This window comes from Mirounga angustirostris, unplaced genomic scaffold (assembly GCF_029215605.1).
Source record: "Mirounga angustirostris isolate CCGP_5_RB_7025 unplaced genomic scaffold, mMirAng1.0.hap1 SCAF_6, whole genome shotgun sequence".
Classification (NCBI taxonomy): Eukaryota; Metazoa; Chordata; class Mammalia; order Carnivora; family Phocidae; genus Mirounga; species Mirounga angustirostris.
The window spans coordinates 39,024,648-39,049,867 of NW_026991714.1; the positions used below are offsets into that span (position 1 = coordinate 39,024,648).

The following is a 25,220-nucleotide window of genomic DNA, read 5'->3' on the forward strand; positions in this document are numbered from 1 at the left end:
GAGTTCTATGATCTATTTCCTTTGAAAGATTGTTCCTCAGCACAGAGAGGCCCTTTGACTTCAAGAGTTCACAGATTCATGTCTTTAGGTATCATATGTCTGACCTTATCAGTTACTCCATTTAATGTCGGAGAAAAAGTCTCGACTCTTTGTGTTAGTCTGTTTTGCCTCTATGAAATGATTTGGTGAAAAGACCATCCTTTTTAACACACCACTGAGAGGCCGTTTCTGCTGCAACCTACCCTGTGGCTTTTCTCTCTTTAAAAAAAAAAAAAAAAATTGTCCTTGTGTTTTGTGTATGGATGAGTTCACAGTGAGAATAGAATTATACAAGGGCAGACGCACACACAAAAAAAATCTTTTGCTTTCCTCCCTCCCTGCCCCCCCCCCATGATCTATTGGCTCTCTTGGTGGCTGTACCCCAACAGGAGAAGCCATTTAGCAAACACAGAGGTGGCAGCCATGATGCTGGGATGGCAGTGGGTTTTCCCTTGCTACGACCTACCCCTAAGGCCTTCATAATTAATTGTCCTTCAGAGATGAGGGAAGTTCAGAGACAGTGTGTGGAGTGATGTCCATTGTCTGACATTCAGTTCTCCTTGCCTCTGCTCTTTTTCTTCGTCCCACAAAGGGTTATCAATAGGAGAAAGGGAGCAAGTTCTCTGCAGAGAGCCGCTGGTGGTGGTTGGAGCTTTCGGGGGGATGTTAGCATTGTGTTCGGCCCATCCTGGCTCAAATGTCTGGAGAAGTTCTGACAGCCTTTTGAAAACGAGCCTGTTTATTTCGTCTAGATGAAACAAACTCATTTAGCCACCTAAAGCTTGTTCAAAAGTTGGCGATCCCTTTTCACGTGGCCGATAATATTTTAAATCAAATTTCCTTGGCCTCCTAACCACTCCCGGATTTGATTTCACTGTAATCGTTTGGTTCCTTTTCAGCCGCAGGGCAGAAAATTTAGTGCTCGTTCACTCATTTCTCTTAAGTGTCTCAGTATAAATTTGCAAGAGTAAGTCTTTTTTTGCAAACGCTCTTTTTGGTGAGGCATAGGACTTTGGTTCTTGAAAGTAGATCATTCTCGTTTAAAAATATTGTGTCACCTTCAGTGATTGCCTTAAGCCAATCTTCAGGGCTATTTGGTAACATGACACAAAACCATGCAATCTGTGTGTCCCCCAACCCCTGCTTTTGGCTGAGACACAAACTGAAAGATGCAATGTGGAGACAGCTATTTGAGAAGTAAAGAAGGAGGGCCATTAATGATTATTATACTTCTGTTCCTGTTAAATAGGGTGAAGCCAAGAAAAACAAATATAATTGTTCTTCCAAAGAGCGGTTGAACGGGCACATTAGAAAGGTTTAAGATCCCTGTCGGGTGCACAGTGACGTCGAGGCTGAAGGGAACCATATCTCAAGGAAATCTCTGGGTCTCTCAGAGCAGCTGCTCCCGGATGAAGGGACCCATCACGATGGCCAGAAGTGATTCTGTCCCTGTAGCCTCCTTGAACAACTTTCACCACAGACCTTTTTTGGTCTTTAAAGAGAACCTGTGTATGGGAGTTGACACAACTAATATAGTCATACCAAAAAGGGGGGTCATGAAAAATTAAAGTTCTTCTTATGAATCTTTCATCAGAAGCAATGAAAAGGGGCACGAGTGTAGTCTCAGTCCTTTGTGCTGCAAGCTCTTCTTCCGGGCTCTGGGCTGTTGTTCTTGCAGCTCCTCAAACAGACTTTCACTTTCAAACTGACAGAAGTCACTTAGAAGCCAGCTGGCTGTACTAACACACCCACCTTAGCGGGTGGGAGCCGCGGCAGGTGCCGAGCCCTCCGACACACCTGGTTTCAGATGGGCGGGGGCCGCTTCCTCCCGCCTGCCTGCTACCCGTGCCCTCGCGCCAAGGGGGGGTGCCATGCGTGACCCCCGGCCCCCCGCAGGTGCCCCCAGATTTTTCTTGTCTTCCCTTTACAGCCGGAAACACGGACGTCCGTGATCATATTGATACCTCAGGTGGGATGGCCAGGGCCCGGTTCGAGAAAAGTCTGAGCACAGAACTTGGCAGAAGACAGAGGGAGTTTGTCTCAAAGCTCCCTTCTTCCATTTCCGCCTTGCTTCTCTTTATTCAGCCTTTTTTTTTTTTTTCCCCTGCCAGTCTGAAGCTCTCGTAAGCTTTTCAGATTGCTGCTGCCTCCTCCTCGGGAGGAACTTGGGTCGGATGAGATACCTCCACCGGCGGTGGGGACAAGCCTCCCCCCGCCCCGGGATCGAAGATCCAGCTAGAGACAGCTAGGCTAGGTAGTTCTGCCAGCCTGCCAGGCCTCGGGGCAGCCGCCGCCGTGGGCCGTGGCGAGTCCTCCCTGTGTGTGTGTTACAGCACCCCCCCTCCCCTGTCACCTTGTGTACAGTCTGGTCTGTGACACTGATGGTGATTATGTCATTATTTTGCTCTGGGGGCCCTGGCACATCTGCAGAGCCCAAGCACATCTTCTTTGTTGCGCTGGCAAACATCCCACACCACAAATGCTTCATTAGCCCTGCTGCTGGCCTCCTTGCCAGACGCGAGTGCCCAAGCCCAGGCTTCTTTCTGCTCCGTTCTTTTGTGTCGCTGATGATCGTGTATTCATCTTCCCGGTTCTTCCCCATTTTCCTTGACTTCTGAACTCCAGATGTCCCAGTTTTCTTGCCCAAATCACTCTGAGGTCTACAATGAGAAGCAGGGTGACTCTATGCCTTAACCCATCCCCACCCCTTGCCACCTTCCTACTTCTCCGTTCCCCAGATGGAGAGTGACTTTGAACAGCTCCCCATCACGAGGGCTAACATTTTCAAACCTGCGGTTTGCACAGATACCAGGGGACTGCTCCCAGTGTATGACGGTAGATCGGGCTGGGATGAGGAGTTATTAGATACTGCTTATTGGACGGATGCCTTTCTCCTCCATGCCACTTCTTTCCTCTCCTTGGCTCGTTTATTTGCTTTCTACACATTGCCACATTTTACCAATTTTCAGAAAGCAGTCTCAAATGTGAGTGCAGAAAAGATTCTTCATGCTTCGCTGTGCATGTTATGGTCATCTGAAGGTTCTTTTTCTATGAATGGAATCTTCATCTCCACTCTACCCCCTACCAAAGTCCCCTGCCTCCTTCTGCGGCCCTAACCTCCCCAGCCCCCAACAATGACCTATTATTAGATATTTAAAGTGATTAGCACTTGGCTCTTTGGGAAAGGAGCTGAAACGTTTCCCTTAAGTTTTATTCTGTGTATTTCACAGAACCACAGCTTTTGTTAAGGTGTGCTGGTTTCTCCATTAACTGCAGTAAATTTTAGAGTTTAGTATCTTGGGCTGTGATGGGTGCTCCATAATTGGGATGTTTAATTTCCCCTTAAATTTGAACTAATTGGTCTGTGTTACCATACTATGAGTAGCTTCCCCAGTGGAGAGTTTAACCAGTTTTTTATCTCCCAACCACTGCAACATAAGATGTTTGAAATGTCTCTATCTTTGAGTAAAACAGAGATTTTTCGTTTTAAGGATTAAGTTCATATTTTTATGGGAATCAACGGTCAGATCTAGGACAGAGACACCGGTAAGGAATAAAGAAAACTCCCGGCGAGGAATGAGTTGTCGTACGGTACCAGGCCCGAACACTCTCTAGTCCCTGAGCCCCATTCCGAATCTTAGGAACGATCTGGCTGGGAGAGTGAAGGGAGAGGTGGTCAGATCGGTTGGCTACCCAGCCCTCCGGCCGGGAGAGACTGGTACCTGTCATTGATGGAATCATTTTCGAAAGACTCAGGATGTCCCCAGAACATTCCCAACCTTTTGTCATTAGCTCATTATGGTTTTATCACCCATGGGTTTATTTAAACCTTTTTTTAAACCTAACTGCATTCTCAGAGTATACCACTCCTCAAGATAATAATTCTCTAAATTTATTACCTGCTGTGAAAATTGCATCTTCTTTTTATGGCTCTTAAAGTGATTTCCCTGGAACTCCAAAGGGATCTCCCTTGTTATAATATCCTGGGATTTGTGAACAGGACTGTGACCATATTCTCCATTTCCTTTCTGATTTTATAGACTTTGATCATTCCTCCCTCTTAATCTTCATCTCTCCAGATTAAGGGGCTCTAATCCTTTTTAAAAGTCTAATCTCATACAGTAAGTGGGCTGCCCCTGATCATTTTCGCTGCCCTTCTGTAATGCGTTTCTGGCATGACTGTGTCTTCCCAAGGGATAGTTGCACTTACCAGACCACGGGACAGAATTCCAGCCATGGGCAGCCACACTATAGTTTGGTGGTTGTTCCTCTCTCACACACACCCAATGCGATTTGTTTTGCTTGTCCCAGAAGTTTATCCTCAGAAGTTGGATTTCTTGAGTAACATCTCAGTAGCACTTTTTGGTTAAGATGATCCCCTGAGACCAATTTATGAGCCTCTTGGCAAGTATTCTGGCAAATCTGAATGTGTCTCCAGGACATATCCAGCCAAATAAAAAAAATGGGCAGATCCACCATGCTGTCTGGATGTTTTCAGTGTTTTTGTAGATAAAGTATCAGGGCATTTGATATCATGAAGACATGGCCTTAGTCTTGGGCTTGAGTCTTTAAAATGCTAAAACTAGGGCAAGAAAGCTCTGGCCTCTAAATTATTCTCAGGCAGGAAACAAAATGTTCGCTTTCAAGTAGGTGTTATTTTATATGAAAGCATCACCTTGAAATCTTAAGAAGGAAATCCTTTGGGGAGTCTTTGCAATGTCAGTGGTCCTAAACTAATAATAGTGCAGAACCTAAGAGCATGGATTCTGGAACTGGTCCCTGGGGTCAGATCCCAGCTCTTGAAACCTTGGCAAGTGTCTTACCCTCCCTGTGCTTCAGTTTCCTCGTCTATAAAATGGGGAAAATAATAGCAAGTACCTCACAGAGTTGTCTTGAGAATTAAATGATTATACATGACTGTATTATCACAGAGTAAGTGCTGTATAAGCATCTGCTTTTATTAATTCATAGAGCCAAGTAAAAGTTACCTTGCTGCTGTTATCAGTAGCTCAACGATTGCACCATTTCCTGCTGACCCTAAATAGGCAAACAAACAAATGAGCAAACAGGGAGTTCTCATCAGAATTGGGACAAAGAGTCAGTGCAAAACTGGTTTTAAAAAGAGAAAGTGATTCCTCCTGCCCCAGGTGTGGCTGTAAAAGTGACACCAGCCTGGACCAGCTCCAGGATTCTGGAGTCAGGGGTTCCAGATGAGGAGGGCAGCAATGAGGAGAGGGGGTCTGGCGGAGGCAACACCAGATTAGAGGGTCTGCTTCTGGCCACACCTACCTTGTTGAGCTCTACTTTGCTCACCCGTCAAGTGATAAGATGAAACACAGAGCTTTGTTCTATCTCTGAAATTCTGTGATTCTAGAAGACATTCTGCATTCTTGAAATAAATCCTGGGCACGACACAAAGCTGTAAGCAGTGACTGTGGAGCCCCTAGGAATCCAGATGGTGTCCATGTGGGGCAGCTTCCACCCTTGTGGCTCTGCTGTGGCTTAATTATCTCATGAAAATCTCTAGGGTACCCATTTTCGTTCTCCCAAGGCTCTCTTTGCAGATCTAAATCTCAATAGGGCCCTTGGAGATGTGGCAACTCCCATGCTGGGATTACAGAGACTGATATTTTAAATTCATAAACATTTATTGATTGAATTGGCAAGAGTCATTATACTTGCTGCTCACTTTATGGGTTGGGTTGGCTAGGGCAGCCAAACAACGAGGACATTTGTCCTGAAGCCCTCATGCGAGTGGGTTTTCTAGGAGATGGAACAGAACTGAACAAACTAAGAGAGAGGCTATATACCTGTTCCCACACGTATCCCAGTATGCCATACCTCCACCTGGACCATCGGCATTTGCGCTATGCATGAACCTCTGTATATAATACAACATCTGCCCTCGTTCAGGACAGAAAGAGTTGTTTCGGATAACTACCTTCACTATTAGGCTGGGTTGGCAGTTTTTGCAAAAGCCACACCACCTTTTCTTCCAAGATGGTGGTAATCTCGATCGTGAAAGTCTTTCCCAGTGGGATTTTGTGTGTGTTCATGAGTTTGTGGTTGGTAGGTATCAAGTCCTCACACAAGTCATTAGGATATGTATTTTTCATCTTTTTATGGTCATGGTCCCCAACTTCTGTTTTTTGGGGGGAAGGGGCTACCAAAGCATTTTAAAGTAAAATCTTGTTCTAAAAGTGATTTTTAGTAAAAGGTAGTATGTCGACTGAGAACAAGTGTGGGGGTTGAGTGGCGCTAAAGGCAGAGAAACAACCAGAAGCAGAAGTGGGTAAAGAAGATGAAAGGCCCTGGTTTCAAGGCCACTGTGTTTCCTTTAATATAGAGACAATTGTCAAAGATTTATCATTTTCAGTGGCCTGACAGTATACAAGATAATCTGTATATCGCTTCCCGTAATTGCTTTTCTGCAGGGCCCATGCAAGGGCCAATCCCTGACAGCATCCTAAGACTCCCTGCCGCAAACATTACCTCAAGTCCCGTTAGGTGTTGACATGGGTCTAGAGGGCTCCCAAAGGCCCCTGGGGCCATTCGAGAATCTGTTTCTCCCCTTTTCCAAACCATTTACCTTTCTTAAAAAAGGAACTTCAGAGCCATTCCCAAGCTCTTAGTTTGCTTTGAAATACAGCTCATCGTTCCTTTTGCAAAGGGTAATTGTGGAGGAGAGACCAATAGCATACTCTAGAAACACAAAACAGAATTTCTCTGACAGAACAAAGATTTTTCTAGTCAAAACCAAAAGATGGGACTGAGGCCTTTAATCCCAGTCCTTTCTCAGAGCAGCCCCAATATTATTTGGGATGCATACTCTGTTGTCAGCAGACTGGCAGTCTCTCCCAAGATCTGGTGTTCTCGGAAGCACTCTTTTGATTATCACCCGTACCTCACAGTGCCTTCTCTGGTGCTCGCCATGGGTGATGCTATTCTCATCGTCCTGCCTGAACCCCACTTCCTAACAGTTTCTCCCTGGGCTCCTCACTCACAGGCTCTATCAGCATGAACACAGGGCATGCAGACTAGTTTCCAGGTTAGCCTAGGCAAAGCTTAATTACGAAGATAACCCTGCTGCAGAAAACAATCACGTAATGCATTCTCGAACGAAACAGGAGTAACTGTGGATTATCTGTGCCCTAGCTTCCTTTCGTGCAATATTGGAGAGTTTATGTCTTGTTGTTTTTGGATAATCTCCCATCCAAGAATGGCACCAAGCTCGGCCCTATTTATTTTACCACCTCACCCAGTAATTGTAGCAAAAGTTAAACTTTAAGCACTATTAGCCTGTCTTGAACTCAGATACCAATGGCACATAATTCGTGGGGCTGCCTTGAAGGGAAGTGAGTGAACACTGCAGCGTGACCAGGACGCTGCTCGTTTTTCCATCCAAATATCGAACTGATTCATTTGATGTGTTGTGAAGGAGGTACGGATTCCTCCATCTCATACGTTTGAATGCTTCCTGGCAGGAACGTTCCTAATGAAAAGCTCCTCATCAAGGCAGAGGACTGAAGTCTTCCTGGGCCTTGATGATCTCTGGGTGTGGTTTCACTCTATTCCCACAGACGTGGGCAACCTTCCGTGCATCTGAGGAATGGCGTGACATTGCAGGTTGAAGTTGGGTGAATCAATCCCAGCTACCCTGCAAGAACAAGCAGTGTGCTGACCCAGTGAGGCACACAGGATTAGTGAAGAATGAAAGCGCATTTGGGAACGTTGTTAGCCCTCAAGTTTGGCTAAAAGCAGAAGTTGGCAAACTATGGCATTTGGGCCAGATCTGGCCCTCAGCCTGTTTTTTATGACTCTGAGCTCAGAATGGTTTTTATATTTTTAATAAGTTGTAAACAAGAAGAAGAATGTGCAACAGAGACAGAATGTGGCCCACAAAGTCTATGTATTTACTATCTAGCCCTTTACAGAAAAAGTTTGCCAACCCCTGGCTCAGATTGTTTCGCTCTTTTGGAGAACATGGACTCTCTCCAAGGCCTGAGGTTCTAAAACTCCATGATTCTTTGATGAAATAGTCCTGGTCCAGGTCTTACCTGAATAGCCTACCAGATGCATAATTCCAGCAGGAGCTTCCAGTTATGTTTAAGATCTAAGAGTATTTTCAACGCATCCTGGGGGCAAAGAGATAAGGAAAGTATTAGATTTTCGTTTTTAATACTTTTTCCCTGATTTTCTTCTTGTTGAATTTTATTTGTTCATTTGTTTTGTCTGTTTAAACTTGGAGTCGCTCTTTGAAACGTGTGCAGAGTTCGGGAGGGAAGGAACATTTACTCCATCACCACAAATAACGTGACAGTCATTGTGTTTCCTGACACATATACCCCCAAGACTCCCAAACATGAGCAAATAAACTAGCCATTTTAATCATATTTGGTGAACCAAATTTCAGCGCCACAAAATAATTCTGACAGTGTCATAGAGTGTATTATAATGACATTTGCCATTCTGTTCCCGGCAAGCTAGTTAAGTACCTCCTTTTCTGGGGCTATGGGAAAGATGGTTTTATTTCTCTTGGTATCTCTACACAGAGTTACCAATGGAATGTTTATACAGTTTAAAAAGCATACACACATTATTAGCAGGTCAAGTAGATGTTAAGACATTCCTTTTTATTCCTGAAAGTCACAATTAGTCAAAATGCACCATCCAAGCACCTTTCTTTCTTTCTTTCTTTTTTTAAGGTTTTATTTATTTATTGGACAGAGAGAGAGAGTTAGCGAAAGCAGGAACAGAAGCAAGGGGAGTGGGAGAGGGAGAAGCAGGTTTCCGCCGAGCAGGGAGCCCAATACGGGGCTCGATCTCAGGACCCTGGGATCGTGACCTGAGCCGAAGGCAGACGCTTAACGACTGAGCCACCCAGGTGCCCCCAAGCACATTGCTTGATCATCACTTGATGTTTTTATCAACACATACATTATCAACATCTTAGAGGTGTAGAAATTTTATTGTGCATTCTGTATTTTCTAAATAGCCTCTTTTAAGAGAGAAAGACTCAGTTTAGGTGAGGAAACAAAGCAAGCACTCAGGGAGTGCCTCAGCCCTTCCTCCAGGCTGCTGTCAGAGAAGCCCACGGGAGGGGTGATGGCCTGCTGCATCCCGAGCCCCTCACTGCCCATGCTACGGACCAAAGTCCACCTCCCCCGATGCTTTTTCTTGGAGCTTCACTCTCTGTTCAAGGTAGATCCTTAGCCTTCCTCCTTGCACTTTCCACGTGACTTTTCATTCTTTTACTACGCTTCCTCCAATGGGGCCATGTCCACCATGTCCTCTCTGGTGGTTCCTCTACCGGCATTTCTACGGACTGGTACGGCCCCGGAGGATGCCAGGCGGGTTCCCTTGGAAGTTTTCCTGCCACAAGCTCAATGTATGTCCCTGCCACAGCAACAGACGGGGAGACATGCTTTCCTTTTGCCACTTTTTCTAATTATCCCTGCAGCTCATTCAGTCTGGCTGGGAGCAACCCGGGGGCCGTTGTGTGGGTCTCCCTCCCACTCTGTCCCCACCCCCGCCCCTGGCACATTAACATGACATTGCGTGGTGTGCACAGAACGGGAGCAGCTTCCACCAGCTGAAACCTCTGATCCCAAACCCACCAGAGAGTTTGGCTTTTGGATTTTGGCAAGAAGGCCTGTTGCCCATCAGGTCAGCATGAATAAAGATTTCTTTCTTCCTTTCTTTTTTAAAGTCAAGCACCAACTGACACTGCCCCCCCCCCCCCCCACCAAGCTCCCTTTCTCAAGACAATTTAACCCCTTCTCCCAAGTACATTTTTTTTCCTGAATGCATGGGATTTTGTTTTATTCTTTTCCTGTGAGACAACCAAGAAATCTACTATATGTAGAATCTGAAAGCCAAATCAATTCTAAGCCATCTTATCATTTTTAAAGTATGTTTATCCAGCTTTGCAGTAGGAACAAGCAGACTGTTTGAAGGCCACATACTTTTCAAACCTTGGTTGCAACACGTTTGCCCCGTTTTGAAACTGTCTTTATCTAGCCGAGAAAACGAAAATCTATTTGACAAAGTGGCACTCTGGCCAGTTTATCTTGCAATATGGCTTTAGCTCACTGAGTCTATTGATTTCCTTAAATTAATGTTTACAGAATGCTACTGAATTTTGCTCAACAGAACATTGTTCTTTTGAAGGTTTGTAAAAAAAAAAAAATGATACAGACTGTTATCGCCATGTGTTCCTTTGCCTAGAGGAAACATGGGGGGTTTTTTTTTTGTTTTTGTTTTATTGTGTTTTTTGTTTTGTTTTGTTTTGGTTTGGTTTGGGAGGTTTTGGGGGGGGGTGTGTTTTTTTGTTTGCTTGTTTTGTTTTTAAGGACAGCCTTGAACTATAGCCACTTCCTATAAGCATTTACTCTCCACGTATCTAAGTAGCAAAACATGTTACTAGGGCATTGAGCCTGCTCTTAGGCCTAAAACTGCATGCTGATCCAGCCCTGTACGGTCCCCAAAAGCTGAATGCCACTTGGAGCATCAGAGTGAAAGAGTCTTTAGTCCAGTTGCTGCCACAGAATCTTCCTCTGCCTCCCTTGGTACAACCTGGCAGGCGCTGGCAAGTGGCTTTGCAACCAGTGCTCCCCAGATAACGCCAGGCCTTCCAGACGTAGGTGTGAGCATCCTAATAAAATTTAAATGCCATGTAGCCATTTGGTGGGAACTCTAAATGTAATACCTCGTTCTCTGACCGTGGCACTCAGCGACTAATATACAAAACCTAATCTCTAGTGACGATTTTAAAACTGGACTTCCCAGGGAAGCCCCCGTGGCCCTTTAGGCCTGACAGGGATTCAGATGACAATCACGAAGTGATTGAAGTAAAACTTGGGAAATACAAAGCAACTTTCTCAACTTGTTGACTCAGCCAATAAAATTGCTCAAGCAAACATACTCCAAGCATCTCTCAAAATACTGCCGTGTACACATTTACCTATCACAGTGAAACACTTCCCAGCAACTGGACTCTTCTTTAAAGGCTCAAAGCATCGCCGTGCATTCGGGGGGATGTTTTAGGCTTCCCAAAGCCCACCGCTGTCCGCTTTCGCACCGGATTCTTCTTCCCGCAGCGACGGGTTGGCGGGACGCAGTCCCACCAGGCACTTCGCGCAGCATCCTGCGCCAGGTCTTCCTTCGGGCCGGTTAGTCCCCGGGCCAGCGCGTAGGGTAACCGCGTGCCTGGCTGCAGGGGAGACCCTTCGTAACAGCATCTTGTAACCATACTTGATAGCTCCAGGTTTCCTCCTCTGCCTCTGACAGGCAAATTCAGTGGGAATGGGACAGTGGAGGGGAGCCGCCATAGCGCATCTGTCCTTGCCTGTTCGTCTGATAATCTCTTTGAGGAGTTCCTAAAGCATCTGAGTTTATCCATTTAAGTCCACTGCGTCTGCAGTGTAAGTCCCCAGCTTGTGCCACTGCTGTCGGGAGCTCTGTCTCTCCTTGATCAATATTTACTTAACAAACAGCAGGGATGGGAGAGTTTGTTTAGAGGAATCGTGTGCGCACCAGGGTGAGCGAATGCTCGGGAAAGCACTTCAACTTTGTCTCCTTCCCTAGGACCTTTGTGTGCATGTGTGCGCGTGCGGAGGCCCTTTCTCTTTTTAGCTTCTCCGAAGACACTTAGAAGTCATCTAGAAAATGCCTCGCAATATGTGATTAGTGCACTGTTTACACTCTAAGAGAACTCATGATGTAAAATCAGTTTCGAAAGTCCCAAGTTCGATTTTCCTTTTATGCTCCTACACAGGTTAAACATTTTGGAAAGACTCTTGGGATGAACAAGATGCACAAGCATCTTCCTTTGACCCCTCTCAATAAGTGGGAGGGAAGAAGATGCAGATGGAAACAATGAAAGCAGTTTGGACAAGGCAACTCTATTTCTGATGGCATTAGATTTTTTTTTTTTTTTTTTTTTTTTCCTGAAAGCCCAAGGAGAAAAGTAGCTCTCCAGATTTTCAAAGCTGCTTACCTAGTTTTTGGAATTAGATGTGACTAACGCTAATAATAAATACGAATACCACGCCGTTCAAGTTTAGAGAGCACTATTCTTTCAACTTCACCGAAATAATTGCTTGAAGGCTCAAGTCAGTGTCTCCAATACAGTTGACTTGGAGGCATCTGGGTCTAGTTTGAGGGGTTTTGTTTCTGTGTGGGTAGAGGCTGGGGGAGGCTGGGGGAGTTATTTATTTATTTGATTTTGTGAATTGGAGTTGTAAAGCCATCTGAAATATTCATGCAGAATTGTCTGAGAAGCCCGTTTCTGTTTTATTTACTGCACAGTAGAACAGCCACAGTGGATTAGTTCTACAATACCCGTAACAAAAGCCCAACAGCTGATGCATGTGATGTTAGGAGGTGACAAAACAGTTAAAGTATGCTGCTGGCTACAGGCAAGCAGTCAGCAGATGCAGACAAAAGGGTTTGTGACAAGAATAACTCTCTCTCCAAGGCGAGCAGTGAAGAGTATCCAAAATACCAGTACCCTTTTCTCCTTGACATTGTCTTCTTACAGTCAGCATTTTATTGCCCTTTTATAGTATTAAAAAAAAAAAAGTGGAGAAGGAAGAAGAAACAAAACCCACACACAAACTAATTCACCAAAATACTAGCCGCGATGTTACTTTTCCATCCGTTAAATACTCCTGCCCATACCCAGGTTCCCTTTTACATTTCTCCTTCAAAGTCAGTTTGAAAAAAAAAAATAGTTTAAAAGATGAACTGAATAGATGATCTCCCTTGATAAGACTGTAATCTATTGATAACCTCGATAAGCCATTTGAGCCTTTGGTTATTGGGGAGGGGCTGGGGCAAGAGAGCATTATGCCTGGTTTGTTTTCTCTCCATTTCAGCAAAGATCATTTCACTGATAAAATTAGGCCAGTGGACAAAATTTTTAAGGGGGATTGAGGATGGAGAGGTATCCATGGGAAACTGTGCAAGGGGCCAGCCAGGTTTAGGTCTCCTGCAAAAGGCCAAGGGATGAGCTTGTGGATATTTCAGAGGTGTGAAAAATCAGCTTCTCTGTCTCCAGAAAATAGGAGAGGCTGTCTTCTTTTTAACCTTTGTAATTCCCCTTCTATTCTCTGTGACATTCATTCAGCTGCCAAGAGCGTTTGGCAAGGTTTGGGCCAGCGAGCACACTTCCAGTGACCACTAACCTTGGTATGTCCTGACACTTATGATGAGTGTCTGCAGGACACAGAAGGCAGGCAGCCTGCTACGTCAGGCTTTTATTATGTACTGCAGAGGCTAGGGACAGTCAATTTAATAAAACAAATCATCCTTGAAGGTAAAGCAACTGGGAAGAGGAGGAGGAAGACAGGGGAAAAATGTGTCTTTGCCACTCATTCTGAGGGGAAAAAAAAAAGAACAGCAAAACAGCCCCCCACCCAACACACTGTGCGTGTGCGTGTGTGCACGTGTATTCGTGTGTGCGTGCACACTCGCACAACCCAGCCACAGCTGGAGCAGACTGGAAAACATCCTCCCGATTTCCCCATTTCATCAAAGCCCATAAGGCCCTTGCTTGCTCTGAGGAGACTCAAGTAGGAACGATTGTGATGAAATTGGTAGATGCTGATAGCCAGCCCCCTTCAAATTCATGAGTGCATTCAAGTACCTCGTCGCAATTATATTCTCCTCCAAATATCAAGGCAAGGGGAGGCAAGACCATTTGGGGTGAGGTTCCTATATTGGGATGCCTTTTTATCAAGCAAAGTTTCCATTCTCCTCTCCTGAAGAACACTCAGCACAGCAGCTCCCACAATAGCTTCAGAGTTCCAGCCAGAGACTTTGGAAGCCTTTTGTTTTTTCCCTGTGGCATGTCCAAAGGCATGGCCTTCCCTCCCCCCCTCCCAGCAGCCTGCATTGTCTTGCATTCCAGGGACTTGATTGACTGTTGCCACCTGATGCTGAGGAGATACTCTGGGGTTCATTCTGCAGATTGTTGGGTTCTATTAAAAGAAACCTAGATAAGGGATTACTTGTCACTAAGGGATTTTCTGCAGATGTTTATTAGTGATTGGAAATCCATTAGGTGTGAAGAGGTACAGAAAAATATGGGCAACATCATTCTTGTAAACCCAAATTCTAAGACAGCCCCCCCAAAAACAGAAAGGACCCCCTTTTACTCTGTTAAATGCAGTTGGGAAAAGTTTTAAAGTGGAAAGGGGTAAGGGTCTCTTTTCTCATCGGTGATCTTTCTACCTGTGGATGGAATTCTTTGGCACTCTCTCAAAAGATCAGTTGCTACTCATCAGTTTACCGCTCTGGGGCCACCAAAAAAGATTAATGGCTCAAGCATTAGAGGATCTCATGATCAATTGCTTTAAACCAGCCCAGTCTGTTGTATGAGTTTTGCCTCAAAGTAAGCCCTAAATTAGCAAACCATTTCATTTGTTCAAAAAGAATTTATCCCTTCTCAAACATAAACCAATATCCTAAGTTTCCTCCTGGGAATCCTTTGTACCATTCACATTCATTTTGAAGTTACTAGCTCTTCTGTGGTTTTTCTCAGTCACAGATCCACAGCTTGTCAAGGTTTTGATGCCCCATATAAATAGAAATTACTGAAAATGCATTAAAAGAGAGAGAGCATGGTTTCATGATAAGACACCTGGACATGTTATTTCACATGAGTCTCTTGTTCTCATAATTTATTCATCTTCTAGAGTCTCATAGTTTCTTCATCTATAAAATGACTTTTGAGGTCTGTTCCAACTCTTTAAATGCTATCTTTTTTTAGCATTATTTATTTATTTATTTATTTATTTATTTATTTATTTATTTTAAGTATCGAGGGAGAAGGTAAGTGTGACTCCAGAGCAGTATGGAGTAAAGCAGAAGGCAAGTTCTCATCATGAAAGCCTATGCAAAAAAAACTTTGTTAAGCATTGTGGGGGATACACAGAATAGAAACTGAGGCTCTTTATCTAAAGACATCTTGGGGCAAATTCATTACAACTAGATAGAAGTAGGTGAAAAATTAAACAACACAAAACACAAATACAAAAGATGGTGAAGGATAGCCCAAGATTACCGCCAAAAGAAATGAACGTTTAAAACGAGGTAAAACCCACTAAAAACCATTAACAAGAATGGCAGATAATAATAGGGTGGGAGCTACACACACACCCAAGAGAAGTTACTTTGATTTGCCCTCAGGCACACCCTAGAACTAGCCTTCCTCCCGCCTCTATTGCAGATGCTGTTCTAGATGCATCTCTCCTCTGATGATCTCAACCAATATGATCTCAGCCCCCTTGGCCCCTGGTACTCCAGACCTCCCGTGGGGCCCTTGGTGTGGAGGAGCTCCCAGTCCTCTCTGACTTCCTCTGGAGCAGCCACCATACCCTGTGTCCCGCACAGCTCTCTGCCATGCCCTGCTGCGTGCCCTGCTGCGTCCCTAAGTGTTCAAGAAACATAGATCTTTGTCATGCCTCTGTTGCCAATGGCCGGGAAAACCACACTTCTTGAAATGTTTATTTCAATAAATGCCTATGATTATGTTTCTGTAGCATTTGGCTGACAGCTCCCAAACCAAGTAGTTAGAGCCCATAGTTGTACCGCCTCGCTGTTCTCCAGCCAGATTCCCTCTCTCAGTAATGCCCATCTGATAAAACGTGAAGGGTTATCTTTGAGGGAAGAAGGGAGAGAACTCAAAAAAGGCTGCTTAATGACTTTTTATTTGGTGTGAGGTGAGTGAGAGAGCTAATCTCTCCTCCGGGCTCCTCCTATCGCACAAATACTCACGTATCTGCAGGAATTTTAGGGAGAAATCACCAATGTTCCTTAGAAAATCCAGATGAATTCTCATCAGGGAATGGCCTTTGGGGTGTATGGGTTTGCACATCCATGGGGGACAAGGGGTGTTTGGATGATTTTGGAGAGCTATGCCCTGAGAGACTGGCTGGGGTGTATGTCTTTGGAAGGGGTTCCTCAAAATTTTCTCTTTTTCTAGACTCTGATAGGCCCCAGATGGGGTCCTTTCTTTATCTGGGGAATTACTAATTTTCTTTACAAAAGACAAGCGACTTACCATTTGAAGGAGTGAACCTCTTTGTCCAATTTTAAATGTATAAAACAGGGATGCCTGGTGATCATTTTAGTTTTCCTTAATAGTTACTGTCATTATAAAATGGTCCATTGCACAAATTGAGAAAGAGTGGGAGAAAGAGATCAAATCTATTCGACATGACAATACCTCCCTTTTACTTGGTAAAGTGGCATATGTGAACTGAGATGAAAATCTTTCACCTCTTCTGTATGTGTAGACAGATCTATCTACACATACAACTACAGTGCATTTACTTCCTCATATGTCTGCACTTACGATAAAAATAAAACATTACTAATGCAGAAGTACCCCACTAAAAGAAATCTACTGAGGGTCCATGTGTACTTGGAAAATTAAGAGTTTGTGGAATGGCTCTGCAAATCCTTTATCTTGGTGTGCGGAACAGAAGCCATGCTTCACCTTGAGTAACTGACAAAGAATACTAAGTAAGTACATCAACAGCGACCCCTTTCCCTGGACAAGACGTTGGACTGTTAAGTAAACAATTAAGAACACACGCATGTATTAACTGTTGTGGAAGGAAAGGATAAACAATTAGGGGTTCTAAAAAGAATATTTGGAGGGGCGCCTGGGTGGCTTAGTTGGTTTAGCGTCTGACTCTTGATTTCAGCTCAGGTAGTGATCTCAGGGGCGTGAGATCAAGCCCTGTGTCAGGCTCTGCGCTCAGCATGGAGTCTGCATGTCCCTCTCCAACTGCTGCTCCTTCCCATCCCCCACCCCCACTCATGCTGTGCTCTCCCTCTGTCTTTCTCTCTCAGTCTCTCTAAAATAAATAAAGAAAGAAAATCTTTTAAAACATAAAAATAATTAAAAAATAAAAAGAATATTTGGAGGTTATTTGTCTTAGAATGTAAGGACTTGGAAAAAGTCCCTTGATCTCTCTGAGCCTCAGTTTTCTCCACAGTAGAAAGGGGACAATGACACCTTATAGAGATGTTGGGAGAATTGAATGGCATGATTCACAGTCTGTACATAACAGAGCGCCTGACACATAATAAGCACTCCAGAAATGTTAGTTTTCGTTATTGCTATCAGCTGCATGAATCACTCTCATGGAGCAATTCTAATCTCAGAGTAAAATAATTTCCAATGTAGAATTTTAGGACTCAGTACAGATTTTGTATTTTGGGACTCAGTGTTAATGTCATTATCTTATCCCCGTCTGTATGTAGAGCACTTTATGGTGCGTACTACTCTCATATACAATTTAGCATTTGGGTCAACAATCCTCTGCTGCTATGAGCAGGAAACAGACCTTAGGTTTTCTTCATTTATAGGGGGTTTCATTGATTTCAAAAGCCAATGATCTCTTATTCTACTTTTGAGAACACTTTGTTTTCACAGTGGAAATCAAAAGGAAATAGGATTCAAATTCTGAAAGATCAGCTGGAGACTTGCACCTGGAATACACCTGTTTAATGAAGTGGGGAATCCCAATAGTGTGTCCCCTTTTCTCACCCGAATATTCAGAAGGGAATCCTGGTTTTTCAGTATGTCTGCATGCATCCCTTGCACAAGTCCCTTTCTAAAACTTCACAAAGCTGTCCACCCCACATTACAATGCTACTATATATAACGACTTCACAGAAGAGAATAGAGGCCGGCCATTTTTAGCAAATTCAGGTGCCACGTAAGCCCCTTTCTGAAAGAGAGAACTTAGCTCAATTTCCTTTGAAGAACCGGAGACTTGAAACTGAAAACTTTATTAATGCCATTGCCTCCTTGTATCAGCAGGTTCCAGAGAGATTCCTGGAAGTTGCGCAGATCACATTACGAGAGTTTTTCAATGCCATTATCGCAGGCAAAGATGTTGATCCTTCCTGGAAGAAGGCCATATACAAGGTCATCTGCAAGCTGGATAGTGAAGTCCCTGAGATTTTCAAATCCCCGAACTGCCTACAAGAGCTGCTTCATGAGTAGAAATTTCAACAACTCTTTTCGAATGTATGAATAGTAGCAGTCCCCTTTGGATGTCCAAGTTGTACGTGTCTAGATTTTGATTTCCTATGGATGTGTATGGGAGGCATGGATATGTTTTGAAATCAGCTGGTAGCTCCTCCTCATCATCTTTCGCTCCTTTTCTCTTGTTTTCCATTGCAAGGGGATGGTTATTTTCCTTCGGTCTTTAGTTTACTTTTGCCCGAGGCCCTTAACATTTGGAGACTTTAAAATAGGGTTAATTTTCAGGGAAAAAGAATGTTGACGTGTGGAAAATCTCTATTCGCAAGGAAAGGCATTTTAAAGATGCTTCTGCTTGATCGATGGTTTATCACAAATGGCAGTTGGCAGAGGGAGACCCGGGACACGGCGCCGTTCCACAGACGGTGACGTGTCTCTTGTTTTTACTGCTAAGAAGGCCAGAAAACTCAATGAAACCACTACGTAATCTTAAATATTTTGTTTGGTTTGAACTCCGTTAAGTTGCTTTGTGTTCCGTGTTTAAAAATAATGCCAGTGGCAGATGGACAGCTCACTTTTAAAAGTTACCCCAAAAGGCCAAATTCCAGAAAGAAAAATAGTCACTGTCAAGCCTCTCCGTAAGAGAAACGGCAAGTAGCCCAAACAAGTGTACCCGTTTCTTACGGAGGCAAAGCAATTCTACACAAAACTGACTCTTTCGAGATGAGGCTGGAAAATTCGTACCCGCTCTTCAAATTACCTCTCTAGATTTTACAATCAGTTCTTCGTAATAAGTGAGTATAGATCATTTTTCGTAGAGAAAAACCCCTTTCACATCATTTTCTATTATCTCACTTTGGGTATTAAAAGGCACATACGTTTCAAATGTACTCTTTGCTCAACTCTGTTTATATGCTTCAACGAGTTATTATGTCTGTTTAATATTTAACACTTTTTTTTTCAAAAAAAAAAAAAACCCACTATTTTCTGAATACCTTTCTCTAGTAAGGAATAAAGGACATCCCAAGTTGACCATAAAATTCCTGCCTACATTAGACGCTTGTTGACAGCAGTTAGCTGACTTGATCTTCACCTCCGAAGAGGAGCAGTGTAAGGATGCCCTCTTTTCGTATACGATCCCACACTACCCTGATGGATATTCGAAGTGGTGACAGTCTAATTAAGTGTTTCTTCATTTTAGGTACAGCATTTTAAAGCAACTGATAAAGTCTCTTCGAATTCAGAAGCTAGTACTGACCAAAACGTGTAAACAATGTACAGGCAGCATAGAAGAGGTTGGGGTTAACCCAAAAGACACAGTTCCAGCACACATAAGAAAGCTGGCTGCTATTTTATGCTTTCTTCAATGGTTCTCCTCTTCTTCCTTATTTTCTCTTTTTCCAGTTTTTCCAAAGCGTACAGTGTCCCATACTTGCTTTTAAAAACTCATATGGCATTCACGCTTGTTTTCTCAGATGGGTTTTGTGCGCAGATGCAGTAAGAATTCCTTGTTCATCCTAATAGGCTTTTCCAGACCCCCCTCCCTCCCCTTAGGTCATTTGATCTACACTTAAAATGACACAGGAACAAACCTGGTATTTAGATTATACCAAACACAAATACCATTTTCCCTTAATTTTCATAAAAGTTACATTTGACTCTGGAGAATGCAGATTGACCCATGTGACTAACTAGCTGACCCAATCGCTGTAATTTACCATCATTTATAAATTCTGCTGATGGACAGGAATGTATGGAGGCAATTATTGTCAGCACAAAGCCTTAAAACCTGCTGACTTTAAATTAAATGGCACAGTCCTATGATGCCCTGCATCATTCAGGAGGCTAACGGGCTCTTGCAGTGTGGACAGAGTGCAGCGACGCAGGCTGGAACACCACCAGCTTCTCTCTGCACCCCCAACCAAATGCATCATCCAGCTTGTGCTCCTCTATGTAGCACACACAGGGCCAGCAGATCCAGTTTGTTCTTGTTCCGGCTTGCTTGCGGAAAAAAAAAAAAGTTCGGATAATCATTACATTGGAAAAAATGCAAACCAAAAAAAAAAAAAAAAAATCCAATCAGCACAAAGTAGGGAAGCAATCTCAACTTGTGGTCACACTCTTTTGCCTTGCTTCACGTCAAAGAGTAGGAATTCATTGTTCACGTCATTATACCACTGGGTCTTTGCTGTTCCATGTAATTCATATCAACATCGTGTTGCCATTTGCAAGGTAGAAGGCAAAACCGTAGTGCGTTCACCTATGTAGACAGACTGCTAGTATCTTCTGATCTGGGGCAAATTCAGTAATGATTCCAGGCTCATTTGGATCTTTAGTATTATTTTCCCCTGCCTTTCTAATTTAAGTAGACAAATTCAGCAAAAGTGTGTGTTCACAACCAATGTTGATGTGCTTATCTATGATAATATCTGCTCAAGGTTCACTGAGGCATAGAAATGATTTCAGAGTAGAAATTGCATGAGGATAAACTCACCTCTTTGTTCGATCACTTTTGCTTTTAGGTGGTTTTTCCTCTTTTACGATCACAAAATCTTGTGCCTCCCAGTGCATTGGAAAGTGACAAAAGCCTGTCTCTCAAAACTCCTACTTAAAAATTCTAGGTTTGGTTGGGTTTTGTTTTGTTTTGTTTTTTAATCACCATCTTTCAAATCTCAGCTCAACTCTCACCAAGTGAAAATTGGCTACTTGGGAGAAAGTTAACTTTCTATGAAGGTGGGAGGGACAGTTTACATAGGAAAAAAGAAGTCTAAAGTGCATGTTGAAATACCACATTACCACTTATTTTCTGCTAACCCTAAATTATTTTTGCATATACACTTGAGGTGATAGTCTGTGCCTAGACCTAAAATGCACCAGCGGGGGGATTTTTAAAAATCCTTCAAAATACCAGTTTTTTCCCACAAGTACAATTGTTCTTGTGCCTTCTGTGGCTTTCGATTTCATCTTTTTGACTTTATTTCCAATTACTACAGCTGCAATAAACACTAGATTTTTTTTCTGGCTGTTTGACATAACGTTGATAGCTATGCATATTTTGTGTCTTTTTAAAACAAAGCGGGAGAATACGTTTTTGAAGAAGAGAATTTTTAGAACAGTTTGATACCGCAAATTATTTTTTCTTCAATTGTTTGAGCAGCATTCGAGTTTTGAAAATTCTTGTAGAAGCCAATTTTTTGTAACGGTGGTGCAAATCTTGTGTTTTCTTAGCCTAATGAAAAGTAGTATAGAAGCAATATTTCATACCATGTGCTGTATATGTGTGTGCAGGTGTGTGAAACATGAAGACACATACACACATATACACGCATGTAAAAATACACATATATATATGCGTGTGAAGTGGAAAGCTTACCTTTTCCTATCTAGATTTAAGGACCTATTTTAGACATTTGTTATGTTTTGTGAAAAGAATGTTCTATTTGCAACGACAAAACATTTAATTCTTACTGTATCTCTGGCTGTTTAATGAGGACGTTTCACATTAAATGGTAAAACAACGTGGAAGATGGTAGAATGTAGTAATTATTTAAGGAAGTGTTCACCCACATATTCCTGAAGTTTGCTTTGTGCCTCCGAGTATTATTTAATTCAAGTGTTTTATGTTTGCAGAATCTTTGTTGCTGTGCTAGGGATGTGGGTGAATATCATTTTTAAAAATGTTAAAAACAACAAAAAAAAGGCAAAACAAAAACACTAAAGCAAGAGGGGAACTTTTATAAAGCAATGTAAATATTTAACCTCATGGCTGTTGTTACGTAAGACATGAGATTTTAATAAATAACTACATTCTCACAACATCTGTTGAATTTATTAGGAACACTATAGTGACTGTGTAGACAGTTGAAAGCATTCTTGAAAATCCTGCTCTCTACTTTTAAAAGATAACAGTCTCTTTCATCAGATGTCAAGGGCAAGGGTAATGCAGTTTCTGTAAATTTATGAAATTTTTTTTCTATGTACATGAAAACACTTCGTAAGTAACCACACACGTGCGCACGCACACACACACACACACACAAACGCATACAGGTTAATACTAAGTCATAAAGCTGAAGATTTGGGGGCTTTAAAAATAGGATGTCCCCCAGAAGCAATCATAAATTTATCAAAGAAAAAGTGGTTTACAGACTCCCTGAAAGCACTGTACATGTGAGGATAGAGCAGAATCTCTTTGCCATGTATATTATAGAATATTCATTGGTGTGAATAGTACAAATGTTTTCTTCTGGTACAAACTCTGTGTTTGCAAATTACAAGAAGCATTGTTTTCAAAAAGCTCCCCTTAAAAGAATGTAACTGGTTTATATGAGTAAGCGGTTACTGCATTGCACTTAAATGTTCTGTTGAAGGAAATGCAGTTTTGTTTTCTGTAGATCTGTTGGTTGTAAACCATCTATAAAACTAAAGCTAAAATGTTCATATTCAGAGCTGGGATCAAAACTGGTATTTAACCTTTGCATCTTCTTATAATTATCCTTCTAAGAATACAACAGGATCTGGAAGCGTCTGGACTTTGAGTCTTTCAACTGAGCCCTCTCTCAAATCTGACACCCTCTAAAATGCACAAACATGAGAAGAAAAGAAAAACAGACTGGCCCGTTTTTGTGAAAATGTATTCATTCTGTGTTTTAAAAATACTCTAATCCTCCACATCGGGGGGAAAGCATTTTCAAACTGTATATTACCACTTCAAGATTAGAATTAGAAAAACATATATTTGGGGTTGGTCTCAGTGCTACCTACAAGAATCAAAGGTCATGGCTTCTCCCGATGTTGTCCCAGCCACTTCTCATATGTATATAGTATATACCGTGACAAAAACACTGCCTTTATATTATTTAGCAATATGTTGTAAATAGCATTATTAAGCTCTTTTTTTGTAATAAAGACCCTTTGATTTGAATATAGTACAATAACTGAACTGATAAAGTCAATTTTTGATTTTTTTTTTTTAGCTAGAGGCAATTTCAATTGTGGATTTTTGTTGTTGTCTATTGTTCTGAAGACTTTGCATAATTTATTGGTTTAATTTATCCTAATTTATTTGATGAAGGTGTACAATTTTGTATTACCAAGGATGTACTGTAATATTAATTGATATGATAAAAAAAATGAGACTCCCTGTCCATATTAAAAAGAAAATAAAAAGGTGCAGTAGACAATTGATTTTAAAGTAAAAGTACAAAAATTTAGTTTGGCAGCTACTAAATTTTAAAACAGAAAAAAGTTGTTGGGGGGCGGGTGGGTAGGGGGTTTTACTTTGTGTGTTTTAAGCTTTTGTATACTCTCCAAACTTTTACCTTTTGCTTTGTACCACTTAAAGGATACAGTAGTCCAATTGCCTTGTGTGCCTTCCATCTTCTCTTAAACTGAATGTATGTGCAGTATATATGCAAGCTTGTGCAAAATAAAATATACATTACAAGCTCAGTGCCGTTCGGTTTTTTTTAAGCACATGACATTTAACTTTTGGCCCTGTGTCCCATTTTAGGACAACGGGCTACTTGTGACTAATATCCACTCTGGAGCTTTGCTTTCATTAAAATGCTTAATTACACAAGTCTAACATCAATGCATGCAGCTCCTAGAAATGATCTTTTTACTTCAGACTGTTGTAGTAATTGGCTACATTTCTCTTTGAAAACTCCTCTCACAGATTTAACTTTATCTAGCCCTCAAAATTTAAAAATGACAAAAGCTTTGGCTCAAAATAATGTTGTGAGCTAAATTTAATTCAACAATGGCAAACGTCTAACGGTTCTAAGAGCAAGGAGAGATGTTCCCAAAAGTCAAAGAATGGCAAATATATCACTTGAAATATGGGGAGGGAGAGCTCATATTGTTTCTACTCTGGTTGGACTCAGAACTAAGTACTAATGTAAATTTTCCAAAACCTTTCTAGAATGTTCCTTCAAACGTGACTGGCAGCATGTTTCATACAAGAACACTGGTCCTATGGCTTTTGAAAATTTCCTTTATCTCTTTCACTTTGGTTTAAAATCCTGTCTCCTTTATCCTTGAATGAGGAGCAGGAAGAATTAGCAAAAATCCCTTACCTACTTGAAATTGACTCTATTATCCATCATTCACAGCCGCACCTCCCTTTCTGGCTTCCACATTACTGTAGACTGAGTCTTCTTAATCTCAGATTTCTTTGGCTTTCACCTAAATGATGAAATTGTGTTTTGACCCTGTTCACACAAAGGTGCTTAGAATCAATGCAATATCAAAACTATTAAATAATAACAGTATTTTTTCACTTAAAGTTATTTTTCTATCAATGGCACAGATTTATATTCCAGTCTTCCTACCTTAACTTGGCAAAAGAGCATGCTACATCTCTCTACACAAAAATTTATTCCCTGATTGGAGAAAAAAGAAGACACCCCCCCCCCCTTTCATCTGCTCTTGGAAGATAGAAGGCATTTGAAGTAATATAATGACTCTTTGATCTTCTTGTATTTATTTAAAACTGATGTGCTTTAGGGCGCCTGGGTGGCTCAGTTGGTTAAGCGACTGCCTTCGGCTCAGGTCATGATCCTGGAGTCCCAGGATCGAGTCCCACATTGGGCTCCCTGCTCAGCAGGGAGCCTGCTTCACCCTCTGACCCTCCCCCCTCTCATGTGCTCTCTGTCTCTGTCATTCTCTCTGTCTCAAATAAATAAATAAAATCTTTAAAAATAAATAAATAAATAAATAAATAAATAAATAAATAAATAAATAAATAAATAAATAAATAAAACTGATGTGCTTTAAACTAGATTGGATAATCCAGGTAGCAACTAAATCACTAAGAAGTTACAGCAGGTGGTAACGGTTTTTGATAGGCTTATTAAAAATGTAACACCAAATCATTCCTTTTGTGACTCTAAATTATCCAGTGCCATTGGTCTAGAACAATATGTACTGATCCCTGATCACAGACCATGGTCCACAGATGTCTCCATGTCTGCCAGTACTCATGTTCTCCTTGAAAGTATAAGCTCTACAGACTAATAATAAAGACAATGCTGGCTTTATTCACTGTTATTGCCATCTAGCATCATAAACAATTTACAAGTTTTTCTTAAAGACTAACAGCTAAAAAGCACCCCATTTCCACAATTTACTACCTGCTAAGGTGCTAAGGTAAGGAATAGATGCTCCTGAATGAAAG

The 25,220-nt window shown here is 42.1% G+C and overlaps 1 protein-coding gene across 2 annotated transcripts in view; it reads left to right on the forward strand.

The window, feature by feature from the left end:
- PROX1 (prospero homeobox 1) overlaps positions 1-23,494 on the forward strand; it is a 52,660-nt gene extending 29,166 nt beyond the window's left edge. Inside the window, exon 6 of one of the 2 annotated variants that reach the window (XM_045877219.3) lies at positions 17,879-23,494. In XM_045877219.3, coding sequence (XP_045733175.1) covers positions 17,879-18,064 — 186 coding nt within the window. In that variant the 3' untranslated portion in view covers positions 18,065-23,494. The remainder of the gene's footprint in view (positions 1-17,878) is intronic. The other variant, XM_045877220.3, reaches the window with a different exon arrangement.
- Positions 23,495-25,220: the final 1,726 nt, after the last annotated feature.